Below are 17100 nucleotides of genomic sequence, written 5' to 3'. Positions count from 1 at the left end.
AATGAGTGAGAAAGATCCCACTTGTTGATGTGGATGATGTACAACCTCTCCATTTTTTTTCAGCAATCAAGGTCATCTAAAAAAGTCCACAATTTTGGCAAGCGGTCCCACTCCATCAAGAGAAACCCAAACGCTCCAGTAGTCAAACGCAGCTGGCTTTATAAACAGGTAGAGCTGACACTTTACCTCACGAGTGCTTTCTACGCAGCTTATGGTGAACTTACCTACCCAGTAACAGCTAAGACATGAACATGAGACATGAATGGATTTAAAGATCAGTAGCTCAGTAGCCACATGGCATGACCTTGTACTCCTACAGGACAGCACAGGAATGAAGATGTGGAAGAAGAGGTGGTTTGTGTTGTCTGACATGTGCCTCTTCTACTATAAAGGTGAGGTTTCTAGCTATCTATCTATCCATCCATCTGTCTGACGCCAAACAAGCGTCTCAGACCAGTCGTAAGGCAAGCATCAGAAATATGGTGATTCTGTGTGCCGATTTCCCAGCTCTTATAGCCATGAGAACTCCTACAATGTCCTGACACAGTGTTTTCTTTCCCTAGATGAAAAGGAAGAAGGGATCCTTGGGAGCATCCTTTTACCCAGCTTTCACATCTCCCTGTTATCTGTAGATGACCACGTAAGCAAGAAATATGCCTTCAAGGTTCGTATCGGTTGCTCATATTTTTTTCTACCCTCACAAACATTAAATGTTCACATTTGAATGTCATTTTATGTCATATTTTTTCTTTACCTGGAGCGCAGGCCACACACCCAAACATGCGGACGTACTACTTTTGCACTGACACAGCCAAAGAAATGGAGTCCTGGATGAAAGTGATGACTGACGCTACACTCGTCCACACTGAGCCCATCAAAAGGTAAAAAGATGAGGACCAGGAAACTGGCTGTGAAACTTCAAGACAAAGTTGTTAGAATAAGGTCATTATACTTCGGTAAACTTTAAACCTTTTACGCAAAATCCATTCTAAAAGTTCAAGATCAGGCCAAACGTGTGCGAGGTCCAGCTCCATCAGCAAAGGGGTTACATGGTTCACTGTAGACACTAGAACGTAATTGGCCAATTTCTGTGTCTGCCTGAATGTATTTGGGAATTGATATTGACAGGAACTCGTGTTCCCCAAAGAGCCTTCCTAATGATTTTTACTGAGCTAATGGAGGCTACAGCTTTCACTACAAAATGCTGCTTTTTGCTCACAACGTTCTGGTTCTCGTTATTACAGTCCGTGCAAAGAGCTTTTAGTTTTTCTTTCTTCTAGGTAATGACTGTATGGTGTAATGACTCTTTTTAATTAAGCGTCAGAAATCGTAGTGTAGCATGCTGAAAGCAACATGGATGTTTCACCCATGGTACACAGGAACCAGCAGTGCCCTTGGATGGGCTTTAAAGGCAAAATGCTCAAACACGGAATGAACCGTGAAAATACCTTCAAGGGAAACAGTATAGCAGACGAATCGTTTATCAGCTATGAAGTGCCAGTGTGTTAATTAACACCCAAGCAGAAATGTGGGAAAGCAGGAATTTCACTGAGGGACAAATCACACCTTGGGCACAATTACTGTGCCTACGCATCAGATCAATTTCCTGGAGTAACAGTGGGTAGAATGGCCATAGTTCTGACAATATCCATGTCCATGACAGAACATAACGGAACGCTGTTAATAATGTTAGTGCAGCGTGCATTCTACAGTCAGTTTTTGCACCCTTGACAAAATTGCCTCTGTGATTAATTCCATAAAAAAAAAGTACATCTAATATGATCTAATGTTTCATTCTTGCTCTGTGTCAGACTGGAAAACATAAAGGCAGACCCATGCAGCCCACTGGAGATGAACAACATGTTAAATCACTGGGTTCTGACACAACCTGAGATCCAAAATAATGAGAGGAACCGTGAGTGTGTTCAGCTGGAGGACAAGAAACAGCTGGAGAAACAGCCCAGTATCCACAGAGAGAAAGAAAGGTGTGCCATTCAAAAAGAGTCCCAGAAGTACCACATTCAGAAACAAGGGGAAAAGTACGCTTTAGAGAAAGATGGACAAAAGTACGCTTTAGAGAAAGACGGACAAAAGTATCCTCTTCAGAAGAGCGGATGCAGGTACGTGCTGCAAAAAGACACGGAAACGTTTGGTGTACAGAAAGATGGAGAGAAGTACGCCTCTACTCTGCAGAAGGAGGCTAAACGGCATGACCACCAGAGAGATGAAGAAATCAACCTGCTGCAGAAAGAAATGCAAAGGTACATGCAACACAAAGACAGCGACAAGCATGCGCTTCCAAAGGACAGCGAGATACATGGCGTGCACAAAGACACTCACAAATATCTCCAGAAAGATGGAGGACGACCTGCACAGAAGGCCACCACGCAGAAGGATGCAGAGAGGTCCAGGCTTCAGCGAGAAGAGGAGCGGTACAGCATGCAGAAGGATGGGAACGTTGAACAACCACTCGCCAAAGCCGACAGTGTTAAGCAGCAGCCCGCGCAGGCGGTCACCATCACCCCAGCCGTGTCTTCCTCATGGCAGCTACAGAGCAGAGTAGGCTCGGCTCCATATAAAGCTGCACAAGTTAACGGCTCTGGAGAAGAACAGAGCCCCGGAGAAATGAGTAACACCGTTTCACAAAGGACAACAGTACAGCCTCAGCAGCCTTTAGAGCCAGAGAGGAGCTTGAGCAGGTCTAATTCCATTCAGCTGGAGCAGTATTTTAGGACACACCGCACCAGGGTCCAAGATGATGACACTAAGAGGTACAACTTCTGAGTCCCTTCTGTTTTCATTCCAGCTCCAAAAACTATACATCAAAAAAAAAAAACTTACAGAAATGTTTGTGTTGGCTTCACACAGATAAAATGTATTACTTTAACATTAAATTCATCTCTTACACTTAATTAATTTCCATTAACTTAAGGCAGCATGTATCTGGTCATGGATATGCCTTGGATTTTCTCTCTAATGTAGTCTTTGTTAATTACCACCCACCATTAAGCTGTCCCTTATCATAAAGCTGCTGTCTGTTGCTTCCTCCGAGACACATGAAGCCAGCCTACTCACACCCTTCACCTTCTGCAATAGTCTTCAGCTTATAAACATCTTCCCTCTTATCAGTGATCACTTTGGCTGTAGATCATGTTCGTGTGTAAGCTCTGTCCTTAAACAGGGAATGTCTCCTTTAGAGAGTTTTAGCCAGGAAACCTTCTCTTGTTACCTGATGCTGATATTTTATCTTTGTTTTAGCATCACTTCATACCAGACTCTGCCCAGGAACATGCCTAGCCATCGGACACAGGTGGTGCCCCGCTATCCTGAAGGCTATCGCACACTTCCACGTAACATGCTACGGCCGGACAGTATCTGTAGTGTGGCAGGTTCCATGTACGATTGTGCACTGCAGCCCATGGCAGCAGAGAAGAGACGCTCTATGAGAGACGACACGTTGTGGCAGCTGTACGAGTGGCAGCAGAGGCAGGCCTACAGCCGGATGGGCTACAGCACACTGCCCAGCCCAAAGACTCTGAGTCACATTGCTGAGTCCATCCCGTCATCTCCCTCACACGGCTCCTTAGCTTTGTACCAGTCTGTCTCCCCCAACCGGCCCTACAATCCTAGCACGTGCTCTGAAGTTTCCTCACCTGTGTTCCGTGGAGATGTCAGCATTGACCGGCGCCACCGAGCACACCTCGCAAAGGTAGGCACACATCTAACGGTCATCCACACGACTGTAGTTACATAATCTCTTAATATCCAGCACCGTTTTCTTTTCCTTACTACGTTCTTGCTCTTTCTTCTTCTGCTCTGCTCTGTCAGTATGCATACCAACCTGAATGCAGGGTCCCAGCAGCTCAGAGCATCACGGCACAGACCCTGCAGGGTAAAACGGTATGCTCCTTCTCTTGTCTGCCTTTGTACTGTACATTAAACACTCCTCATGCTCCTAATTACAGTACATAATGGTCAAAGCTTTACTGTACTCCTGTGGTTTATTGCTCACACACACACACACACCACCATACACAGTACATGTCCATGCATTTTCTTGTATATGGTTTATACAACAGTATAAATAACCATATCACTGTATTTGGTATAATGTGCAGATGGGGTAAAAATGGGGTAATGCAGGTACAGTAACAGGAATGGTTAGAAGGTCCTCCTCGTTCTTTCTGTGTTGGCCTTCAGGGAGCAGAATCACTTTCCTGGGCACAAAAAAGAGAAGAGTTCATTGTTGGGATGGCTGAGGTCCATCAGTGACTTGCTGGCCTTGGTCCAGCACAGCTTGCTGTAAATAGATTAGAGGTCAGGGAGCTCAGTGCAGATGGTACATTCAGCTGATGCACCACCCACTGGAGAGCTTGTCTGTCCTGTTGGTTACAAAGGTTGTTCTCAGTGGTGTAGGTGTAAAAGGTCCTTTAGCACCTAAGAGGGCGGTCTATAGTCCTTTAGGCATCTAAGGAGGTGAAACTGTCCAATCTCTCCACTGGGGTCCCATTGGCCATAAAGGCTGGTAGCTCCAATTCTGCTTTGTGCTGAAATCCTCTATCACTGCCTTTGTCTCCAGCAGGAAGTTGTTCTCCTGGCAACATATCTCCTCTGGGTAGGCGGCTATCTGGTGGTTTTTACAGATCAGGTTACCACCAGAGTGTCATCAGAAAACTGGACAATGGTGGAGGAGATGTATGTGACCACACAGTCATAGTTGTACAGAGAGTACAGCAGCGGCTAAGAACACAATCATGTAGGCTTCAGTGCTGAGGTTTATGGTGTTAAATGCTGAACTGTAGTCACCAAACAGCATTTTTACATAATCCTGTTCAGATGATTGTCTACACAGCATAGAATATAATATTACAAGACTATAAAGTGGTAAAACATGTTTGTTTTGGCTCTGCACTCTAAGAACAATAGAAAAACCTGCTTAGCTATCTAAATCTAACACAGTTGAGCATTATCTATCTGCTCTACTTGTAGCCATCTCAATGCTATCTACTTTTAGCCAGCTAGCATGTCTCTACGTTTTGAAGCAGGGGATTTCATGACAATTGTATTTGTATAGTGCTTTTTAAAGTGGACATAGTCACAAAGCTCCTTTACAGAAATATAATGTATACACGTCTTGCTCTGTTGAATGTATGTAACATTACATTTTGACATCTTCTATCAGTCCCTGATAAATCATTGTGGACGATTCCACTGTCTCCACTGTTTCCACTGGTCGTCTCCTCTATGACCGGTCTCTTCATATCCTCTCCTTATCACACATTTAACGTTAAATATTGCCTTGTGTGGAGTCTAAATGCTTAATGCCACTTGGTGGGTTTTCAAATCCAGCAGCTTATATCAGGTAACACTAGTGAGAGAAAAGCGTTTTCGCAGTGTATTCCACTAGGGTTGCAAAATTCCGGGAATTTTCAAGGCTGGAAACTTTCCATGGGAATTAACGGGAATATATGGGAATTAACGGGAATTTTAAACAAATGCAGAGTTGCCTATAACAAGGAACTTAAATGTAGTTAAAAAAATCTTGCAGTGCATAATTTAGTGTAAAACAATAAGATTTAATGCAGTTTAAGTTGATTTTGTACCCTGCGTTCCTCGGTCACTTGCACACAGCACACTGCTTACTGGAGGGCCATTGAGGCCAAACCCCCTGCAGGTACTTGCATTCTTCTATAACATGCACAGTAACACTTCAGTAACACCTCCATTTTCCAGGCCTTGACTACCACAGAAGCAGAGACCTAATAAGCTTGAGGAAAAATGCTTCATTTTACATTTTGATTGGGACTTTTTTAGAAGGGCGATGGTGGGGATGCTTTCATTTTACAGCAATTATAGGGAAATATTTTTATTACAATTATTAAGTTTATTATGTTTATTGCAAAGCTCTACTTACAATTAAATCAGTCAAGAGGTCATTTTTAAAATTTGTATTAGCTTGCATGAATGTCTGCTTATGACCAAACAAAATGTTTATTTATGGTTGTAAATTATACAGTTTATATACATTTCCCTATATTTCCAAATAATTCCCGTAAATTCCCATAAATTCCGGTAAAGTTTCCAATTTGGAATATTCCCAAAATTCCCCAGATTAAGTTCCCGTGGAAAGTTTCCGGAAATTTACTGGAAATTTACCGGAAACTTTCCGCCCCTTTGCAACCCTATATTCCACACATTTTGTCTGATAGACGAATGCAGAAAAGTGTAGTATTTGTAAAAATAAATAAGGTCGGTTCGTTCACAGACATCGACTTTCTCATACATCTGATATGGAATGAGTGTTTAGGAATTCACATCAACTCACATCTTTATATCAGCTTACTCACTGGGTGACAGATATGAGGAAGAAGCCTTCCACTTTAACCGAGTAATTCACTATCATTGTGTTTGGTGACTTACTGTAACAATGATACTGTAACTTCCTCTTCTCAGTCATAGGCTTGTCGTTTTGTTTGAATTAGATCACAATCAACATCCTCCCACGTCACGCACCGTTCACTCGGCCTCGTCCACTTCAACTCAAGACAAATCAATCATTTGTATAACTCTAACCCATTGCTGCTTTAACCCCAACCATGTGACCTGTAGAGATGGAGTACAATAGAGAGACTACAGTAGATATTAGACGTGTTGACTGCAGAGGCTATGTGATTCCTGTATATATTGTCTCCTGTGACCCCAGCCAGAGGAGCTGACCCTGCTGCTTATCAAGCTGCGACGGCAGCAGGCCGAGCTCAACAGCATCCGAGAGCAGACTCTCGCTCAGCTAATGCAGCTAAACGTTGACGCCTCCAACCCGAAGGTCAGCCTTGGACCATCACCTGTGCTAATCTGGGAAGGAATGCTAGTTCTGTTTTTTCTCCCCCAATTATCCAGCATGCTGCTGCGTGTTACGTTTTATTTATTGGATGGTTCCTGTTACCCCATACTAACGGTGGTAAAGTCAGCTTGCTGCAGATGTATTGTGGTGTTAATAGACTGAGCTAATAGATTGAGCAGCGTGTCCTGGGACGCTGTATAGATCAGGCTACTGGGGCCAGTTCCCAGGTTCCTGTGTGTGTGTGTGTGTGTGTGTGTGTTTGTCCTGGGGACTGGCTCCAAAAGCAGGCGTGTATACCATTTAGTATACTTTTGTTTTTGTCTTACATGCTTGTGTAGTGCATGATGAACGTGCTAAGACCCCACACCGCACTTTTCCTGGCTGACATCCACTTAATTATTTTTTTATTTTTTTTATTTCCTGTTCTAAATGGCTTCTTATTCCATATTATATATATATATATATATTTTTTATTCTGGTGCCTGCTTATTGAGGGGTTCCTCTGTTTCTCACTACTTTTCTCTTTAGCACTCTTCTTTCTCTTTTCTACTGCCTTCATTAGAATAAGGTGCTTTCTCATCACCTGCAGAGGAATCTCATGTATCTGGACAGCCAGGTGAGGGCACTCTTGGGTGAGCTCTCTCTCTCTCTCTCTCGCTCTCTCGCGCTCTCTCTCTCTCTCTTGCTCTTGCTCTCTCTCTCTTGCTCTCTCGCGCTCTCTCTCTCTCTCTCTCTCTCTCTCTCTCTCTCTCTCTCGCTCTCTCTCTCTCTCTAGGATTATATACACATCATTACTCTTTCTTCTCTGGTCATTCCTCCCTATGTTAGACAGAGGGTTTTTTTGCACTACGTATAGTGACGTTTCTGGACAAACAGGGTTTAACTGCAGTTCAGTGTGTTATTAATTGTAAATATAATATTTATAATCACTTCCCCAAGTCACTTATTAAAGTCCAGAACTGAACACTGAAATTCCTACAGTGCACAGACGTTAAGTAAGTAAACGAGTGTATAAATTGGGTTCCTAGTCATGTTTCTTTTTGGGTTTTTTTTTTTTTTTTTTTTTTTTTTTTTGCTGACTTAAGCTGGAAGGATGTGTTAATATTCAGTTATTCAGAGTCAGTTTACACAGCTCGCCTCATTTCCCAGAGGTGTATAAATTGGGAGCTTTTTTCTTCACTACTGTCTAGACTCGTAATTTTAAACGGAACCATTTGCAGCTAAGCCTAATAGTGGTTCAAGCTCTAGAAAGTATGGACTTTTTTTTTTTCTGCCAAATTCAAAATGGTGTTAATATTAATGTGATGATGGAATGATTTTAAAATCCTGTTATTTTGCTGCATGAATAGTTCTAGTTGCAATTATCTCATGAGTCACCACACATTAGTCTTAATTCAGCATCAGAGCTGTCAGCAAGTGGAGTTTTATGTGGTACAGATGTTTGAGACCTTATCGTTCCTGCAGCAGCTCAGTGACTGATAAAGAGATTATGGGGATTGTTTAGTCTCCTGCACTCTGTCACAGTAACAGTTACTCGTTCCATCACCAGGAGCTCAGTTGTTCTCCTTTTTGAAGTTCTCACATCTTGTCATGTTACAGAGAAACATCAGTGCAGCCTCATTTGTCCTGAAGACTCCAGACTTATCAGACACTTCGTAACGTAACAGTGACCAGTCCGAGAGTGCAGTGTGTTGGCATGAATAAATGAAACCCTAACGTAGACTTAGCACTAATATGGCTACAGTAGCACAAGCCATGCTGCTGGTGGACAGTGTAGCAGCCACTAGCTGAGAAGAAGCTTAATCCAGAGAGAATTACTCACCTGCATGGGCCCCGGTGCCTTCCACGTGTTTTCTGATTGGCTCAGACAAGAGCATGCCAAACATATCCTCTGTCTAGAGCAAGCACTTCTACAGAGGAGTTTCTGCAGTTTCTCTGTGAAATGATGAGCTGCTTTGTTTTGTTTTATTCCCATGAATACATGAAAGTTGTAACACATGTACATGCACACACCTTTGTAATTTCTAGCAGTTGTGTTCTATGCTGAATGCTCTTCCTCCTCCTCCTCCTCCTCCTCCTCACTACACCAGATGAAGCAGAATGAGCCTATCATCTTCATGATTCACACTATGATTGAGAGCTCGGCACCGAGGCCTCAGCTATACCAGCAAGTAAGGTCTTGATGTCCACTCGGTTTTCCGCACCCGTCTCACGTATCACAGGACCCTCCCGTCCCTCCTCCCTCACGGTCTCATCCAGTGTCGGCTCTGTGGCAGCACATCCCATCCTTCTTTTTGGTGGTTGTTATTTTCCTGCAAATGGTGTTCGCATGGCTTGAATGTATTCTCGTGTTCTCGACAACAACGCCATGCAAACGCTCCGACAGACGCTGGCCTGATCACCCCATCGACAGTCATTCGCAATGACCATTCATGCATCACTTAAAAAGAGTAAATAAATAAGGGAAGGTGACTGATCTGGACACCATTTTACAAAGTGTGTGTTGATGTTTTTCCTTTGTGCTGTTTGTGAGTAAAAGGAGCTGGAGCCTCTCATTCCCACCAGTTAGCTGTGGACTTTCTGTCGATCTAGTGAAGGGAATGAGGACAAACGAGCCTATCAGCTCTTTATGACTCACTTCCTCTCAGCCACGCTTGCTGCATCCTGCTTTTCATTACCTGAGAGGACCTGCCATGACGTGCCATGGGGGTCAGCTGATAGGACTCACACCAGCCTAGCCTTTCAAAAAAATAAACCCATGGAGACATTTGCTCTAATTTGAATTTCATCCTCCTCCTGCATTCTGTGGAAAGGTCCATGTTAGTTACTCTGTTCCATATAAAATGGCATCTTTCCGTGTGTGTATGTATGTGTGTATGTGTGTATGTGTGTGTCTGCTCTCGGTGTGTCTCTTAATACAACTTTTGAATGTTTCACACACACAAGTACGCCACTTTTAGAATGTCACCGCTGATAAAAGTGCTGCTGCTGACCTGACTGCTCATCCTCACTCCCCCCGTATCATCAAGTGTGTGTGTGTGTGTGTGTGAGAGAGAGAATATGGATTATGTTACCCATATTGGTCTGCACATATGGGGTACAAACCGAGCACTAGAACATTCGTATCCTAAACTTTGACTGGTGCTTTCGTGCCTCTTTAATAAGAGAGAGGGATGGAAGAGTAGCGCTGACGCTCATTATCCGTATGACTCTCGCTCAGGTTCATGGGCAATACTGCAGGGTGAGGGTAGCTATAGATCAGACCTGGGTCTAACTGCTGCTTGTTCTTGCAGATGAGTCCTGATGCGTACAACGATGCCGTTTATGGCTACAGACCTGAAGAGCTTGATGTTGATGTAAGTCTTATTACAGTAATTATTACACTAATCACCGTCCTGTCTATCGTGTCTCAGTATCTGAACAGATGGATATGAAAACACAGACTGCTTAACAGTTATAATGATTTAGCCCAATGCTACGGCATCCTGAGACATGAGAACAATTTCTCGCGTGTTTCTTTATAGGCAAAGTTAAGCAGATTGTGCGAACAAGGCAAAGTGGTGCGGACACAAGAGGAGAAGCTTCAGCAGCTCCACAGAGAGAAGGTAAACCATTAAGATAATATGAATACAAGATAACTCTGATGACACACACACGCCTGGAGGTGCTGATCTGTATGTGTGGCATTGGATCTCCTGTATCTGTAGCACACCCTAGAAACAGCACTGTTATCAGCCAGCCAAGAGCTGGAGATGAGCGTGGAGAACCCAACGACCATGCAGAGCCTCATTCAGCAGAGGGACGTGCTGCAGAGTGGCCTCCTGAGCTCCTGTAGAGAACTAGTCCGAGTCAGCACTGTGAGTCTCACACACACACACACACACTAACACGGACATGTAGAGTACAACAAGGGAGTGTGTTATGTGTTTGTGTTGTTCTCCAGGAACTGGAAAGGAGCTGGAAGGAGTACGATAAACTGGAGAGCGATGTGACTTTGGCTAAGAGGAACCTCCTGGATCAGCTGGAGGCTCTCGGCAGCCCACAGGTTCCTGTCCAAGTCTTTAGATTCTCCATTACTGAGAAGATCTGCAGTCAGCTGTCATCATACAGATGTGTTGTGTTCACAGACAGAACCCCCAGTCAGCTGTCATCATACAGATGTGTTGTTGTGTTCACAGACAGAACCCCCAGTCAGCTGTCATCATACAGATGTGTTGTTGTGTTCACAGACAGAACCCCCAGTCAGCTGTCATCATACAGATGTGTTGTGTTCACAGACAGAACCCCCAGTCAGCTGTCATCATACAGATGTGTTGTTGTGTTCACAGACAGAACCCCCAGTCAGCTGTCATCATACAGATGTGTTGTGTTCACAGACAGAACCCCCAGTCAGCTGTCATCATACAGATGTGTTGTTGTGTTCACAGACAGAACCCCCAGTCAGCTGTCATCATACAGATGTGTTGTTGTGTTCACAGACAGAACCCCCAGTCAGCTGTCATCATACAGATGTGTTGTTGTGTTCACAGACAGAACCCCCAGTCAGCTGTCATCATACAGATGTGTTGTTGTGTTCACAGACAGAACCCCCAGTCAGCTGTCATCATACAGATGTGTTGTTGTGTTCACAGACAGAACCCCCAGTCAGCTGTCATCATACAGATGTGTTGTTGTGTTCACAGACAGAACCCCCAGTCAGCTGTCATCATACAGATGTGTTGTTGTGTTCACAGACAGAACCCCCAGTCAGCTGTCATCATACAGATGTGTTGTTGTGTTCACAGACAGAACCCCCAGTCAGCTGTCATCATACAGATGTGTTGTTGTGTTCACAGACAGAACCCCCAGTCAGCTGTCATCATACAGATGTGTTGTTGTGTTCACAGACAGAACCCCCAGTCAGCTGTCATCATACAGATGTGTTGTTGTGTTCACAGACAGAACCCCCAGTCAGCTGTCATCATACAGATGTGTTGTTGTGTTCACAGACAGAACCCCCAGTCAGCTGTCATCATACAGATGTGTTGTTGTGTTCACAGACAGAACCCCCAGTCAGCTGTCATCATACAGATGTGTTGTTGTGTTCACAGACAGAACCCCCAGTCAGCTGTCATCATACAGATGTGTTGTTGTGTTCACAGACAGAACCCCCAGTCAGCTGTCATCATACAGATGTGTTGTTGTGTTCACAGACAGAACCCCCAGTCAGCTGTCATCATACAGATGTGTTGTTGTGTTCACAGACAGAACCCCCAGTCAGCTGTCATCATACAGATGTGTTGTGTTCACAGACAGAACCCCCAGTCAGCTGTCATCATACAGATGTGTTGTGTTCACAGACAGAACCCCCAGTCAGCTGTCATCATACAGATGTGTTGTGTTCACAGACAGAACCCCCAGTCAGCTGTCATCATACAGATGTGTTGTGTTCACAGACAGAACCCCCAGTCAGCTGTCATCATACAGATGTGTTGTGTTCACAGACAGAACCCCCAGTCAGCTGTCATCATACAGATGTGTTGTTGTGTTCACAGACAGAACCCCCAGTCAGCTGTCATCATACAGATGTGTTGTTGTGTTCACAGACAGAACCCCCAGTCAGCTGTCATCATACAGATGTGTTGTGTTCACAGACAGAACCCCAGTCAGCTGTCATCATACAGATGTGTTGTGTTCACAGACAGAACCCCCAGTCAGCTGTCATCATACAGATGTGTTGTGTTCACAGACAGAACCCCCAGTCAGCTGTCATCATACAGATGTGTTGTTGTGTTCACAGACAGAACCCCCAGTCAGCTGTCATCATACAGATGTGTTGTTGTGTTCACAGACAGAACCCCCAGTCAGCTGTCATCATACAGATGTGTTGTGTTCACAGACAGAACCCCCAGTCAGCTGTCATCATACAGATGTGTTGTGTTCACAGACAGAACCCCCAGTCAGCTGTCATCATACAGATGTGTTGTTGTGTTCACAGACAGAACCCCCAGTCAGCTGTCATCATACAGATGTGTTGTTGTGTTCACAGACAGAACCCCAGTCAGCTGTCATCATACAGATGTGTTGTGTTCACAGACAGAACCCCCAGTCAGCTGTCATCATACAGATGTGTTGTGTTCACAGACAGAACCCCCAGTCAGCTGTCATCATACAGATGTGTTGTGTTCACAGACAGAACCCCCCAGTCAGCAGCATGTGCAGATTCAGAAGGAGCTGTGGAGGATTCAGGACGTGATGGATGCACTGAACAAAAACAAGCCAATGAGAAGCGCTGAGCCCAGTGAGACCCTCACTCTTCCTTTCTCTCTCTCTCTCTCACTCCTCCTTCCTCTCTCTCTCTCTCTCTCTCTCTCTCCCTCACTCCTCCTTCCTCTCTCTCTCTCTCTCTAACACACATCACCACTCTACTGAGTACTAGAGTCTTATGAGTCACTTTTCTAGATTTTTCTTTATCTTCCACAGGCTTTCCTTTATCGGGTCTCCAGAAAAAGGAGGTATGTACGATATATATCGCACAGCAAAACACACACACACACACACACACACACACACAGAGACTCAATTTAAACCTCAGTGTTCCAGTCAGGACTGTTCTTGGGACTATTTTGGATCTGTACAAATGTCTTGGGACTATTTTGGATCTGTAGGAGTCTGATTCGGTGCCCCCACGTCCTCCGCTCCCCCACCTTTATGAGGGCAGGGGGCGCCTGTGTGTGCCCCACCTGCCCGGCCCCAGCCACCCTCAGCTCCACCCACCTCGCACAGGTCCTCACCAGCCTGAAGACCGCAAAGCTGCCCAACGCAATGGCAGTCACAGCGTAAGATGCTGCTGAACCCTGGTCTAATTCCATCCCATCCCCATCACAACCATGATCCTTCACTAGCCATCAGTCTCCATCGCCTGTCCATTTCGTACCGTGTACTATTGTGTTAGGGTTAGGGCCATCATTCCCATCGTTATTCACGTGTACCTATACAACACCGTGTGAGTAACAGGATGATGTTAAGGCCTGATCCTCCACAGGGTCCAGACTACAGGCTGTATAAGAGCGAGCCAGAGCTCACCACCGTGGCTGAAGTAGACGAGAGCAACGGAGAGGAGAAATCTGAACAGGCTGCTGAGAAAGACTCGTCTACTACTAAAGGTGAACTGGAGTGCTTTTATTTTGGACTACGGTACAAAACCAGTTTCAGACTTCATTTTCATAGCTCTTCTTGTTTTCAGTGCCCTATCCTGTGGGAATAGTGAGCCCCAGAACAAAGTCGCCTGTGCCCGTGTCCTCCACCATCGCTTCTTATGTGACTTTGAGGAAGGCCAAGAAACCAGAACCCAAAAGAGTAGGTCCCTTTCAAAAGCAGGAAAAGGTACAACCCCGTGTCTGTACGAGTATACATGTCATCTGCTTCCTCGTCTGTTCATCTTAGAGCCATGCTAACAGTGCCATGGAGCATGGAAGTGGTGGTGTGGAGGGTGTCCGGCAGCGCATGAGCGTGGAGGAGCAAATGGAGCGGATTCGGAGGCACCAGCAGGGCGCGCTACGGGAAAGGAGGAGGGAAGACGGCTCTCTTTCTCGCAGTCTTTCCTTCACCAAAGACACCTCCAATTATTACACCCTGCAGGTGGCTTCATCGTCCTCGCACATCCTCTACACACATGCTCTGTGCACTTCTGCAACATCAATACCATACTTTGGTATTAAATAATCTGTGTGTGTGTGTGTGTGTGTGTGTTAGATGAGCACAAAAAGAAGGGAGATATCAGTTGGAGACTCAAACCAGTTCAGAGCCTCTATGTTTAAAGAAAACTGCAAAGCACTGAAAGTAAGTGGGCAAGTGCTGACTTTCTTGTGTCACTGCTTCACCTGCTCCTGATATCTGAGACCATAATCACCTCCTGCTTTATTTTCCCTTTCCAATCAGCAGCTGCAAGGGAAAGTGTCGGGGTCTGAGTTTGGAGAGAAGGTCTCTGAAGCCAGAACAAGCCCTGAGCACCACAGAGCCCTGGGCACTGAGGACAGGTAAGGGTTTCCTCTCACTCTGTGTGTGTGTGTGTGTGTGTATACAGATGTGTGTGTATACAGGTGTGTACATATGTACTTGTGTGTATCCGTGTGTTTTTGTGTGTATATACATATGTGTACGTGTGTGTGAATACATTCATGTTTGTAAGTCACGTGTGTATACATGCGTGTACACGTGTGCTATGAGAGTGTTGTGAGTGTCTACAGTTGTCAGTGTCGTGTGTCAGTGTGCAGACTGCAGTGATGGTACGAGTGGACACGGAGGAAAACGACGATGAGGAGACTCTCTCTGGACAAAGTCAAGATCCGATCATAAAGGACTCGTACACTCGGACGTCCTCCAAACACAGCACCACGGTTTCAGGTGAGAGCAGTGACGTATGCTGGCACGGTGCTGTAGTGCTAGAACCATGTGTTTTCTGTCCATATAACATGTCTGATTAATATTTTGCTTGTAGTCTGTGTGTGCGTGTGTGTGTGTGTGTGTGTGTGTGTGTATTAACACTCTTGTGTCAAACGGTTTGCAGTGAACAGCCTCTCAAGTTCGCCTCAGTCTCCGAGCACCTCTCCTCTTCCTTCCTCCCCTCCTCACCTCCCCGATGGCTCCCACTTCATGTGTGTGTAGTGGAGGAAGAACAGTACAGTAAGGGTTAAAATTCATCTTCTCTGACTAGCCAGACTTTAGGAAAGTGTGAGGAGTGCAGAAGACTAGAATTGAGTTAACCTCATAATCTAACTCATCTAATATCAACCAGTGCTACAAACAGCATGAGTGCTTAAAGATGTTTACTAGCTACGTGTGAAGCTAAAGCCTGCACATGTACATGCAGTGTTCAGGTTCTGTAGTCAGATGTACAGCTCTGTGTTCTAAAAGCTGATGGATTATGCTCTCTGCCAGCCAGCGAGGTCCATAAATACTGACACGTGAAGGAGGAGGTCCAGCAGGAGAACCAAAAAGCGCCGCTGTCGCCTTGCAGAGCAGCGAGAGGCAGTAACCAACATCACACCGCAGTCGCAGCTCAAGCCATCGCTCTGTTTCCCAACTGCCACAGAAGACTTAGACACACAGGTGTAGAGTTCTTAATGTTATTATTTATAATGTTCACGGCTTATTGTGTCGATTGGAGGAGGCGTTTTGTATAACATGGATAAGGAGCAGTGCAGTAAGCAGGCACCACTGATTTACACTTTTATTATTCAGAGCAGTCACGGTCTCTTCAGCGGGTGGGACGTGTGTTAAAGCCAGACACACACACACACACACACACACACACACACACAATCTGCTTATTTCTTTATTTAATAAACTTTGGCTTTTAGCGTTCATCTCTTTTGCACTGTATAAGACCTCACTGATTCTCTTTTCTTTTTTTAAGTAGTAACGTGGATATCAGCAGATCTGTACAGAACACGTCCGACATTAAGGACGATTTCATTAAAGCACTGCTCTTAACACTACAGATGAAAAGATCTGATTTTAGCTTTGTAAAGAACCTTTAGATTGTCTGTGATTTCCTTCAGCACTGTTCCCCTGAAAGAACATTCATGAACGTTCATTTTATATTTCTATGGCTGAAATCTATTTAACTAAAGTATTAAAGAGAGTATTAATTAAAGATTTGTTTTAGTGTGGTCTCTGTTCATGTTGGGGTCCAACTCTAGGGACGTATAGCACATGTAAAGCTTAAAATAAGCAATAACCAGGGTTTCGGTGTTCACTTTATTGTAGAAGATGTAAAGATCATATTGTATATATTGTACACCATACAATAAAATTCTAAAAAGCTTATCTAAGGAGTCAATATGCAAATCTCATCTGTTTTATATCATGTGAAATAAATGTTCTTATAAAAGGTGGCTGTGAATTATTTTGTTGTCGTTGTGGATCTGACATTAAAACATGATTTACAGTTAGTGTTGATGTAAGATGATCTCAGATTAGTCATATGAGGTATATATGAGGTATATATCCAGGTATAATAATACGTCATAAAAATAATAAACATCCCAGTAATTGTACAAAATAAGAATTGTCTGCTTTATGATAGTCAGGATATAAATAATCCTTCATTACACCAGACCCAGCGCCACCTGCTGGGCATAGGTCTACAGTGCACTACTGCTGCAGTTATATATGAGGTATGTATGAGGTAGGTATGAGGTATATATGAGATATATATGAGTTATATTTTAGGTATATATGAGGTTTGAGGTATATAGAGGTATATATGAGGTATA

At 44.4% G+C, this 17100-nt stretch overlaps 1 protein-coding gene across 7 annotated transcripts in view; it reads left to right on the top strand.

Moving 5' to 3' along the window:
• The window catches only part of plekha5 (pleckstrin homology domain containing, family A member 5), a 64600-nt gene extending 47881 nt beyond the window's left edge, over positions 1-16719 (top strand). For 2 of the 7 annotated variants that reach the window (XM_060889305.1, XM_060889310.1), the window contains 21 exons: positions 64-168; positions 320-392; positions 564-664; positions 766-881; positions 1812-2771; positions 3259-3709; positions 3829-3900; positions 10135-10197; positions 10366-10446; positions 10549-10698; positions 10785-10886; positions 13013-13121; positions 13304-13335; positions 13866-13986; positions 14067-14179; positions 14267-14461; positions 14576-14662; positions 14762-14859; positions 15090-15226; positions 15390-15505; positions 15761-16719. In XM_060889305.1, coding sequence (XP_060745288.1) covers positions 64-168; positions 320-392; positions 564-664; positions 766-881; positions 1812-2771; positions 3259-3709; positions 3829-3900; positions 10135-10197; positions 10366-10446; positions 10549-10698; positions 10785-10886; positions 13013-13121; positions 13304-13335; positions 13866-13986; positions 14067-14179; positions 14267-14461; positions 14576-14662; positions 14762-14859; positions 15090-15226; positions 15390-15487 — 3264 coding nt within the window. In that variant the 3' untranslated portion in view covers positions 15488-15505; positions 15761-16719. Of the gene's footprint in view, positions 1-63; positions 169-319; positions 393-563; positions 665-765; positions 882-1811; positions 2772-3258; positions 3710-3828; positions 3901-6703; positions 6824-7403; positions 7458-8931; positions 9013-10134; positions 10198-10365; positions 10447-10548; positions 10699-10784; positions 10887-13012; positions 13122-13303; positions 13336-13488; positions 13832-13865; positions 13987-14066; positions 14180-14266; positions 14462-14575; positions 14663-14761; positions 14860-15089; positions 15227-15389; positions 15506-15760 lie in introns of those variants that run through there. The other 5 variants (XM_060889312.1, XM_060889307.1, XM_060889306.1 and 2 more) reach the window with 5 other exon arrangements.
• The last annotated feature ends 381 nt before the right edge of the window (positions 16720-17100 follow it).

The sequence above is a fragment of the Tachysurus vachellii genome, chromosome 16, assembly GCF_030014155.1.
Source record: "Tachysurus vachellii isolate PV-2020 chromosome 16, HZAU_Pvac_v1, whole genome shotgun sequence".
In the NCBI taxonomy this organism is placed as follows: domain Eukaryota; kingdom Metazoa; phylum Chordata; class Actinopteri; order Siluriformes; family Bagridae; genus Tachysurus; species Tachysurus vachellii.
Note: the sequence above shows the minus strand (reverse complement) of the source record. Positions and strands in the feature narration are given on the sequence as shown.